The sequence below is a fragment of the Chlorocebus sabaeus genome, chromosome 24 (genome assembly GCF_047675955.1).
Source record: "Chlorocebus sabaeus isolate Y175 chromosome 24, mChlSab1.0.hap1, whole genome shotgun sequence".
NCBI classification, from domain to species: Eukaryota; Metazoa; Chordata; class Mammalia; order Primates; family Cercopithecidae; genus Chlorocebus; species Chlorocebus sabaeus.
In genome coordinates, this window is record NC_132927.1 from 33,043,945 (window position 1) to 33,056,028 (window position 12,084).

Sequence of the window (12,084 nt, forward strand, 5' to 3'; positions counted from 1 at the left end):
TAACAACATATATCCTTATTTCTTACCTACCCAGTCTGAGGCCTAGGCAAAAGAGCAACCATGTTTCTGTTTTCTTTGGCAGCAGTCTCTGAGATTAGAGTATTTCTTCTACTTATAATAGAATCTCTATAAATGTCAATAGCTCTTTTTTGACAGCTGAAACTGAGTGGTCTGTGTGTGTGTGTGTTTAGGAAGCCTAATAAATAATACCCTACTTGATCACCTGAGTTCTGAATCAATTGAGAAACAAGGTAACACAGTACAACGGGTGGGAGAATCACTTTTAATCTGGTAATACTGAGATTGGAAAATGTGGCTTATATCTGTAGCCAAGGGGGCTTCCTCTTCCAGCATCCCAGAATAGACAGATTTACCCACTAGTCATAGGCAGTACTGTGGAGGTCAAGCCTCTTCCCATGTCTTCCCCACCCAACTCGTGCCACAGAGATAGACTCTGGACCTGGACAGGTGCTTGCTGTGGGTAGCTCACTTCCAGGAGAAAGTGAGAGGAAAAGAAAGGGTGCTGCAGGTCCAGTCCTAGCTCCCAAACTCCCCAGTTGGATAAGTCCTTACATCCTACAGGAGGAAATACATGAAGGGTCAGAGAGAGGCCAGGACAGTGGAACTTCTCCCTGTGGAAGGAAATATCAGGAGGAAAGCAAAAGCATTCTCTAACTCCTTCAGCCTGTGTATTACTGGAGTTCAAGACGAACCCACAGTATTGAAATGAATGTGTGGATCTAAAAAGGGAGATGCACTTGTCAAATTGGGAAGGAAGAATGTTTGAAAATAGAAAAATGAAATGACCTGGGTTTGGATTGGGGAAATCAGTTAACAAAACCTGAATGACAATAGGCACACACAACTAAATGCAGGCAGTGTATTTTAAAAATATATAAGTAGCTGACTGATAGCATAAACTAGTCAACTGGACCTACTGATTGCTTGTCTCTTTCACAGGTGGAACGATTCTGGATGCAGAGCAATGCGGTAGTGGCCGTCCTCGCTGGCATTGGTTTGGCTGCAGTTGTGTCTGAGACTAACAGAGTGCTGAATAGCAATGGGCTTCAGTGTCTGGCATGGCTTTCTGCAACTCTTTTTGTAGTTTACCAAATATATTCTAATTACAGGTAACACATGGTTATTTTTATGAAAAGTAGCTGTCAAGCCAGAGATACCTGAATATTTAGATTCTAACACTTTATTTCATTTTTAACTTCTACTGGTTTTCAGGACTCAAAGTGAGACAGCTTGGTTGAATGCAGTAGTTCTTTAGCTTTTAGGGTTGTTAAACCTTCTGAACCAGAATCTTAGTATGGGCGATGTATGGTTTCAGGCCATTGCAAACAAGGGTTTAGGTGGTGCGTGTAGACTATTTGTATCTTTTTCTCTAAAGAACCCAAGAAATACTTTTAGAATCCCTAGTATAGGTAAAATTCCATGACCTAAAATACCACTTAGATGGAGAGTAAAATGATTTAGGGTTTTTTGTATACCCTAAAATAATTCACTTTATGCTTCCCTTTATGTCCAGTTTACTCTGTAGTACTAAATATTACTTTTTTTTTTTTGAGACAAGGTCTTATTCTGTCCCCTAGGCTGGAGTACAGTGGCATGATTGTAGCTTACTACAGCCTTGAACTCCTGGGCTCAAGCAGTCCTCTGCCTCAGCCTCCTCAGTAGCTGGGACTATGGACACATGCCACCGTTGGCATGCCTTTTTTCTTTCTTCTTCTTTTTTTTTTTTTTTGTAGAGACAAGGTCTCACTATGTTGCCTAGACTGGTCCTGAACTCCTGGTCTCAAGCAAGCCTCCCTCTTCAGCCTCCCAAAGTGCTGGAATTACAGGTGTGAGCCACTACACCAGCTTTAATTATTTTTAAATTAAGTTCCAAAGTTTCTTAACTCATATATTATTACTATTACATGTATTTTTCCAAATCTGTTTAATAACCATTATAATAAGAATCTCAGTCTAACATAAAGATGTCTAAGTCTTAGACTATAGTTTGTTTATTTCCAGCAATATCAAGTACACATTATGGAACTGGAAGAGAGAGTCCCTTAGAATTTTGCTATAGTGAGATTTAACTGGTATTATTTTAAAGGATTAAATTTTCTCTTTTAACTTAACTTTAAAAACCAATGTTCTTACCATTCAACCCTGCAATCTTATTACTGGGTATATACCCAAAGGAATAGAAATCCTTCTACCATAAAGACACATGCATGCAAATGTTTATTGCAGTGGTATTCACAGTAACAAAGACATGGAGTCAACCTAAATGCCCATCAGTGGCAGATTGGAAAAAGAAAAAGTGGTCCATGTATACCATGGAATACTATGCAGCCATAAAAAGAATGAGATCATGTCCTTTTTAGGAACATGGATGGAGCTGGAGGCCGTTATCCTTGGCAAATTAACACAGGAACAGAAAACCTAATACTGCATCTTCTCACTTACAAGTGGGAGCTAAACGATGAGAACTCATGGATACAAAGATGGGGAACAACAGACACTGGGGCCTACTTGAGAGTGGAGGCTTGGAGGAGGAAGAGGATCAGAAAAAAGTAACTATTGTGTACCAGGCTTAGTACCTGGGTGACGAAATAATCTGTAACAAACCCTGTGACACGAATTTACCTGTATAACAAATAACAAACCCACACATGTACCTCTGAACCTAAAATAAAAGTTAAAGAAAAACACACAACATTGTTCTTTATAATACTGGGGTAGAGCTGGTGTTAGGAAGGCCAGCAGGAGGCCTTGAGAGAAGGGGCTGCATGTCCTGGACACAACATCATCGCTAGCTCAAGCAGGTGCACCAAGCTCACAGTGTGTTTCCCAGCCTTTTCTTATCCCAGTCATCTCCTGGCTCAGGCCATTTGGGCAGTCCAGGTTCGACCCCAGACGTGTTTGCACAGGCTAGGTGTTTTTATCTTGTTTTGATTTTTTTCATTTGCCCCAGGGGAATGGAATATGTAGCACCTTTGCTAGATGGCAAAATGTGCCTCATCACTCTGCAACATAGGGAAGCAGGTAGGAAACAGTAATTTTTACATCGATTACAAAGGCAGGGATAGTATTCTGTTCCTAGAGGTGTTCCTTTGCTTTGTGATACTAACCCAGGTATTCAACTTTAGGCTGTGTTTCTCAGCTCCGTCAAATGTAATGGACCTGATAACAACAGAAAGGACATTGCTTGTCTCATTTTTTATTACTAATTACTGTTTTGTCGTCTTTTTCTTTTTTCATAGAATGCTCTTAGAACTCATGGCAGTTTTTCTTTGAAGTTAGAAAGTTCACTTCATTCTTGAAAAGGATGAAGTTATTGGCAATAGCAAATAATGCCTGGAGAGAAGTAAACAACTCAGGAAACTCTTCCTCCCCTTGCTTCTCATTGGTCTCATCCCCTAGCAATTTCTTGATCTCCAAAGGCAGAGAGGAACACAGGAGGGGAGAAGTGGAAAGGATCAACTACATGCAAGAAAATCATACAAATGTCATACAAATTCAAGTCAGAAATGGGCAGATTTCCTTTTGCATTTCTGAAAGTTCCTTTGAGTAAATGGAGTTAACATAAAATTGCCTTAAATTCCAAGTGGAATCAGAAATCTTAATTTCTAAAAATAAAATTGGATTGCACTTAGGGGGAAAAAGGACCTGTTCTTGTGTACTGATTCCCTCTTTGTGGGGGTGATTATAAACTCCAGAAGTAAGCAGTAGACTGTTTTTTTTTTTCAGTTGCACAATTAGCTGCTGCTTATCAGACGATAATATTCTTTCTTCAGATATATGTATTATTTTAGAATATATTGAAACACTAAATGTTTATTTATGATGGGAAAAGAATGGCATAGAAAATAAGCTTAGTCTTGTTAAAACTGTAGCAAAGTGTTGCTATTTTAATTTTTTTGGACCCTTTTATTTAGCATTTGTGACCAAAGGACCAACTATGTGATTGATAAATTCGCAAAGAACCTTCTCACCTCTATGCCTCATGATGCAATTATCTTACTGAGAGGAGATTTGCCAGGAAATTCTCTCCGTTACATGCATTACTGTGAGGGGTTGAGGCCTGACATTTCATTAGTGGATCAGGAAGTAAGTATATGAAACATATACTTAGAATATAGCAATGATTTAAAAACATATGTTTTGGAAAAAACATCTTTTTTAAAATGGTGGGTACCATTTTCATGATCACTGTTAGGTAGAATATATATGACATTTTACATGTTAGGTAGAATATATATGAGCATATTTGTTTTTTTATTTTAATTAATAGCGTAAGTCACACTAGTTGCTTCCCGTTTAAAAACATTTAAACTGAATGTTTTAAGAATTCATGTGTTTCATGTTAGAGTCATAATATTTTAGGTCTCTCGTTCATGTGACAAACCATAAAAGTGTTCGTTGTGTTGTAAATCTATTTTTAAATTGTTATTTTACATTCAGGCCGGGCGCAGTGGCTCACGCCTGTAATCCCAGCGCTTTGGGAGGCCGAGGCAGACAGATCATGAGGTCAGGAGATCAAGACCATGCTGGCTAACACGGTGAAACCCCATCTCTACTAAAAATACAAAAAATTAGCCGGGCATGGTGGCACATGCCTGTAGTCCCAGCTACTCGGGAGGCTGAGGCAGGAGAATGGTGTGAACCTGGGAGGCGGAGCTTGCAGTGAGCCAAGATTGCACCACTGTACTCCAGCCTAGGTGACACAGCGAGACTCAGTCTCAAAAAAAAATTGTTATTTTATGTTCAGCTAACTCAACCATTCGAATTTACCTTGCCCATTGGTCCAGGGATTAAAATAAATTATATTGAATATGAAATAAATCATACTGTAGGTAAGTAAACATTTTACTCAAAATAGAAATTTTTAACCATAATTACGCTATAGAATTGTTATATAAACTTTGTTAATGCTATGACAAAAATATATTAAAAGAGGACTTGTGAAAATTTTGAGGGCTATGAAAACATTTTATTTTTCATTGAAGAACTATTTAAACTGTAAGATTTATTATTTGAGCCATAGATTCGTAAAAGGGAAGAAGCCTGTCTCTGGTGTTTTTAGAGCAGTCATTAGGAAAAGAGAAATTCTTAATCTTAAAAGAATAATATGATGAATTCAGTTGAATAAATTATTAGGCATAGTACTGAATGCATTTTATTGAATTAATGAATAATTATAATTTTTGGAGAAAACTTTGAACAGGTTCGTAAATATACAGTTTTACATTTTAAGAAGCAGTTGCATTTATATCATGGATGCCGATTGATTAATTTGATCTTCAGTCTAGTTTCTGACAAAAGCTAGGTTATTCGTTAATAACGTGGTTCCACACTATGATTTTAAACACTGTTTAGGATGTCAGCTACTGTAGTTGAGAAGCATGGATTAGGAAGTGAATTAGACCTAAACTCAAGTCCTCATTCTGTCACTTCCTGGATGTGTGACTTGGGGCTAATGATTTTTCCTCTCAGAGCTTCTGTTTCCTTATTTATGAAATGTAAGTCATCATTATATAAGTTAGGATGCATTTGAATGCAAGAAACAGAATATCTGACTGAAATTACTGAGTTTTTAGCCTCACATGACAAGCAGTCTGGAGATAGGTGATGTTAGGATCACCTATCTAACATAATATGAGCAGTTCAGGGACGTCAGTTTCTGAGGCAGCTTTTCTGCCATTCTCTTGACTTTTCCCTCCCAGTCACAGGATGGATGCCCAGTTCCAAACATCACAACCTAAAACAAAGCACGGTGCTTCTTCTGGGTGTCTCCCTCTCTATTTACTGGGAATAACATGTGCCCCAGAAGTCCCTCAGCAGACCTCCACTCAGGCCCCACTGACCCATACTGAGTCATATACTCACACCTAAACTGCTCATTAGCAAAGGAGAACGACTAGACTGAAAACATTGCAGCCTGAGCTACCTGATCAAAATCAAGATTGCATTAGTGAAAAAGAAGAAGGTATTCACTGTGGAGTGGGCAATCAACAGTGTCTGATACAGTTATTCTCACATAGCAAGGTTATTATGAGAATTAAAGGAGGAACAATAAAGTCCATAGCACACAGTGGGTATGTAATTAATGTTAATATCCTCCAGAACTGGAACTATTGGGCAATAAAGCCTAATTCAGTAAGTATTTTTCTGGGTATTTACAGTTTGGACTTAGATTAAAATTACTTTGTCATTTGCTAGTTAAATATATAAGACAAGTAAAACATAAGCACAATTTCTCAAATGATGATATCCAAACATAACAAAGCTTTGGTGGTATAAATGGGAGTCTCTTCTTTAAAAAGAGGGAATGGATACATATCAAAGTATAGAGTTAGGTATGTATTAAGTATAGAATTAAGTAAAATGATTTTTTCTAATATAAGTAAATTATTTAAATCAAAAGAATGTGTAAACGTGTAAGGATATGTAATTAATACAGGGCTGCTAATAAATTTAGATAATTTGAAATGCCAAAAGAGTTTTTAACTTTGAGGCCCAGATTATTACATGATTGAGCTTCTCCAGGGCAGGGGTTATATCTTATTCATTATAGATGAGCATACTTGTTTTTTTTAATGAATAAAATAATGGCTATTTTGTCTAGGTTGTCTAGTCTGGCCATCAAAGGCATTTCAACTTCAGCAAACATAATTTGAGAACTGGCCAGGCGTGGTGCCTCATGCCTGTAATCCCAGAACTTTGGGAGGCCAACGCGGGTGTATCACTTGAGGCCAGGAGTTCGATACCAGCCTGGCCAACATGGTGAAACCCCGTGTCTACCAAAAACACAAAAATTAGTTGGGCATAGTGGCACGTGCCTGTAATCTCAGCTACACGGGAGACTGAGGTAGGAGAATCGCTTGAACCCAGGAGGCGGAGCTTACAGTGAGCCGAGGTCATATCACTGTACTCCAGCCTTGGTGACAGAGTAAGACTATCTCAAAATAATAATAAATGTGAGAACTATTCTATGCCAGCCGATGTGCTAGGTGCAGAGACACAGAGATGAAAAAATACAGTGCCTTTTCTCTAGGAGCTCACAGTCTGATGAGGAACAGGCTCTAATAGAGGTGAGTACAAAGTACTAGAGGAGCATGCCATTCTGGCTGTGGAGACAGAGGAGGGCATCAAAGGAAGTGATATTTACACTGGTTCTTAAAGTTGAATGCACGTTCTCTAGGTCAGTGGTCCCCAACCTTTTTTACACCAGGGACCGGTTTCATGAAGGACAGTATTTCCACAGACTGGGGGTTGGGGGTGGGGGTGGGGAATGGTCTTGGGATGAAACTGTTCCACCTCAGATCATCAGGCATTAGATTCTCATAAGGAGCATGTAGCTTAGATCCCTCACATGTGCAGTTCACAATGGTTGACGCTCCTGTGAAAAATCTAATGCTGCCACTGATCTGACAGGAGGCAGAGCACAGCAGTAATGCTGGCCCCTGCTGTGCAGCCCAGTTTGGGGGCTCCTGCTCTAGGTATTAGAATGGGGGAAGATCCTTCTGGGGAATCAAATGTGGGAGGTTAATTGGAAGAAGGTACTGATGTGACTGATGATAGTCATAATAAAATCCAAGGTTTACATCACTAAAAAAGTAATCATTACCACATTCTCAGTTGTGCTTATATTTTTCAATTATATATGTATTAGATTGGTGCAAAAGTAATTTAGGTTTTTGCCATTACTCGATAAACTTGATTCTTTTTAAGAAATATATTAAAAGTCTGACATCCTGTGTGACTTTTCTGGCAGATGATGACTTATGAGTGGTATTTACCCAAGATGGCAAAGCACTTGCCAGGTGTCAACTTTCCTGGGAACCGGTGGAATCCTGTGGAAGGAATATTACCTAGTGGAATGGTCACATTTAATCTTTATCATTTTCTTGAAGTAAATAAACAGTAAGCATTCTTTTTGTGTAATAGCTTTTCTAAAATCTTAAGCTTTTCTGAAATTGTTTCTGTAGCAGCTGTGCCTCATCCAAAAGACCAATTTTCTATACCTATTTCCCTGTCACTGGTGAGATTATCTTTGTAATTAAATTGAATATCTGTGCATAAATAAGGCCAGGCAGAAATAAATGTTATTGTTTTGGGTAAAGGAAAAATAAAGACAGATTAGCAAGAACAGCAAATAAGATCTTAGTACAATTCACAGAAATTGGAGATGTGCCTGCCTACTTGAAATCATTGCAGGTGGATGGCAAGCAATTATAGTTCCCCCGATCAACACTATGGTCCCCCTTTTAAGTGTAAAGCAAATGTTTTCAGGAATAATCAGTGTATAAAAATAGCTTAAAGATTTTTATAAAGGATAAGACATTTTTATAAATAAGAAAAACATGTAGTTTATGCTAGCTGAGATAAAATATGAGAATTGTGAATTCTATACTTGAGAACATAAAATTATTTGTAGTTAGGTCAAGAATAAATAATTCCCCCAGTGGTATAGTGTTGAACATTTCTTCTGCTATGAAGTGCTTAAGATTGTCCAGAGCTTGAAGAAGAAACACTTATTTCATGATTTCTTTTTTCTTATAAAGAAGACTTCAGAATGTCTTTGTAAATCCCGAAGTTAAATTATCCCTTGCTAAGAACATAATAATGTGGTATTTTGGGTGTTTAGAGCCTGAAGTTTATGTGGCTCATGGAGTAAACGAAAGTAATGGGTATAAATGTGCTGTGAGAGTAACATTTATTCTATTCTAGATAAAATATTAGGAACCATTAACATCCCCAGATTGGCATTTTTGTGAATTTTCAAGAATTCAATCCCACAAGCGTTTACTGAATGTCTACTGCGTTACAACTTGTATTAGGCTCCGGCAGTAGAAAGATGAATGAGGTTCAGTTACAAATCCAAGTAGAACACAATCTAGTTGTGTACATACATAGATGTGAATACGACTAGCCATAATTTGGTGGGATAAGTTCTATACTATCAATGCCTTGTAAAGTGTCAGACATAGTAAATGCTCAGTAGGTGTTTACTGAACAGATAGATAATTTAACTGACAACATATGCCAAGTATTCTGGCAGCATGGATGGGAAGCCGTTAATTCTGTTTGGGGACATTCATTCAGCATTTTTAAAATAAAAACTGCATGTCCAAAATGTTCCAAGAACAATATGATGGAAATGTCATATGTTCTTTGAGGAAACTTAAACAACACAGAAAAGTGTAAAGATGATCAGTATCGTCTGTCTCCCAAGGACAGATGCTGTTAGTATTTTGATAAATATTGTTGGATTCCACTCATCTTTAACATGAATGACTTATTTTTAAAATACACATACTCAATACATACTGTATTATAGATAGCTGAGATATCATTATCTGTCCAATTTTTTTTAACCTACCATTATATCATAAGCATTTCCCCATGTATATTATTGTCATTTTTGGCTAATATTCTCATAAGATGCATAATAATGTAACAAATATTCGATTTTTTGGGATATTCTCTCTGTTTCTAGACTTTTGCTATTATAATATACAATGATGATGAACATTCTGCCCCATAAAGTTTTATTGTTAATATTTTTGACTAACAAAGATCACTGCATAAATATGACTTATTAATATCAGTTCTTTAAATAGTTTTTAATTGTAAAAGTTGCATGTGTTTGTTACAGAATGAGAAATTTTTTTTAAAACTAGAAGAAAACATTGTCCTAGTCACTCAGAAACAACACACATATAAAAAATGCATATGTTTTACAAAGGTGAAAGCATAAGTGTCCTGTTTTTTATACTTACTATCATAAAACAATTTCCTTACGTTTTTACAAACTGTTTGTAAATACATGTACTGTAATTTAAAAATAATAAGTGAATAAAACCATTAGGAGATATTTAACATGGTATCTAATTTTAACTATAATAAATGTATACCTACAACAACTGCTTTGTATATGTAGGTTTTTTTTGTGGAGGGGCAGAATTTTAAATTATTAGCATCGATTATCAGAAGTAAAATTACTAAGTCAAAGGACATGCATTATTTAAAGGCATGTGATAGAGATTTTTTTTCCCCTCAAAGGGATGGACCATCATCACATGAAAGTTATCTAAATGTGTACCTCTGAAAGGAAGCTAGCTAATGTTTAGTGAGCACCTATTATTTTATTTTTAACAAGCAGTAATACTTACTTTTCTTTTTAGGGGGTGTGGTATACAGTTCTATGAATTTTAACACATGTGTACATTTGTGTAACCACCACAGCAGTCAGGACACAGAGCAGTCCATGATTCCGTGAACTTTCTTGTGCTGCTCCCGTATAGCCATACTGTCCCCTCAGGCCTAACCTTGGCAACCACTGATCTGTTCTTCATCATTATAGCTTTACCTTTTCCTGAATGTCATATAAATAGAATCAAAGTATGTATGTAACCTGTTGATATTGGTATATTTCACTTAGTGTAATGCCTTTGAGAACCATCCTAGTTGCTGTGTGTATCGATAGTTCATTCTTTTTGTTTCTAAGTAATGTTTCATTGTATGGATGTACTGTGGTTTGTTTATCCATTTACTCATTGAAGGACAGTTGGGTTGTTTCCAGTTTGGGGCATTTATACGTAGAGCTGCTATAAACGTTCATCTACGTTTGTGTGTGAGTATGTTTTTCTGCATAGGGTTGGGATTGAGTTGTTTGTTTTCTTATTGTTGAGTTTTGAAAGTTCTGTATATGTTCTAGGTACACAACCTCTGTCAAATATGCAGTTTGTAAATATTGTCTCGCAGTTAGTTGCTTGTCTTTTACAAGTGTCTTTTGCAGAGCAAAACTTTTTTATTTCTTTGAAATTCAAATCCAATTTTTTTCTTCTATGAATTATATTTTTGGTATCATATCTAAGAACTCTTTGCCTAATGCCAGGTCACAAAGATTTTCTCATGTTTTGTTCTATGAGTTCTGTAGTTTTGTTTTTGTGTTTGGATATCAAATTGTCCTCATACTCTTTGCTACAAAGATTATCCTTTCTTCATTGCATTATATTTGCACTTTTCTCTGTCTATACCAAAGGAAAAAATCTTCTGGGGTTTTTTATTGGATTTAACTTAATTCATGTTTTTGTGGTTTATCTTTTTCATCCTTTTGTTTCTAACCAACCTGTATCATATTTAAAATGGGTGTTTTATAGACAGTATATATTTGAGTCTTGTTTTACTATCTCAGATATCTCTATCTTTAATTGCTGTGTTTAGACCATTTGCATTTAATATAAATATTGATATGCTTACATGTATGTCTACTATTTTATTGTGTTTTTTTAGATTAATTGACTTTTTGTATTTCTTTTTTTTTTTTTTTCTTTTGAGACGAAGTCTCACTCTGTCACCCAGGCAGGAGTACAGTGGCACAATCTTGGCTCACTGCAACCTCTGCCTCCCAGGTTCTAGCGATTCTCCTGCCTCAGCCTCTTAAGTAGCTGGGATTACAGGCATGTGCCACCATGCCCAGCTAATTTTTGTATTTTTAGTAGAGACGGAGGTTTCACCATTTTGGCCAGGCTGGTCTCAAACTCCTGACCTCAAGTGATCCACCTGCCTTGGCCTCCCAAAGTGCTAGGATTACAGGTGTGAGCCACTGTGCCTGGCTGACTTTTTGTATTTCTTTTTAAAATGTCTATTGAGATTTTTTACTGTATCGCTTGGTAAAGTTTTTGTTGTTTAGTTTTTTTTGAAGTTGGTTGCTGTTGAGATTGCAGCATCCACACTTAACTTTTCATGGTCTACGTAGGAGTAATAATTTACCACTTCAAGCAGAATGTGGAAACCTTACTACCATATAAGTCTTTTACTTTTTGTGTTATATGTTATGTCAGATAGGGTCATTTTTATTTCAGTAGTCATACAGATGTTAAAGAACTTAAGAGAAAAAAATAGTCTACAATATTTATTCAGATACTTACCAGATCTGTTGTTCTTTCTTCGGTCCTGATATTCCACATTTTCCTCTTGTATGATTTCCCTTCATTCTGAGGATATTCCTTAAGCATTTCTTTTAAACCAAGACTATTAACAGTGAATTCTCTTAGTTTTCCTTTATCTAAAAATGTC

At 36.7% G+C, this 12,084-nt stretch overlaps 1 protein-coding gene across 11 annotated transcripts in view; it reads left to right on the forward strand.

Moving 5' to 3' along the window:
- The window catches only part of TMEM260 (transmembrane protein 260), a 63,691-nt gene that overhangs the window by 37,332 nt on the left and 14,275 nt on the right, over positions 1 to 12,084 (forward strand). For 9 of the 11 annotated variants that reach the window (XM_073011013.1, XM_073011015.1, XM_073011017.1 and 6 more), the window contains 4 exons: positions 961 to 1,130; positions 2,382 to 2,570; positions 3,936 to 4,107; positions 7,775 to 7,923. In XM_073011013.1, coding sequence (XP_072867114.1) covers positions 961 to 1,130; positions 2,382 to 2,570; positions 3,936 to 4,107; positions 7,775 to 7,923 — 680 coding nt within the window. The remainder of the gene's footprint in view (positions 1 to 960; positions 1,131 to 2,381; positions 2,571 to 3,935; positions 4,108 to 7,774; positions 7,924 to 12,084) is intronic. The other 2 variants (XM_007986776.3, XM_073011020.1) reach the window with 2 other exon arrangements.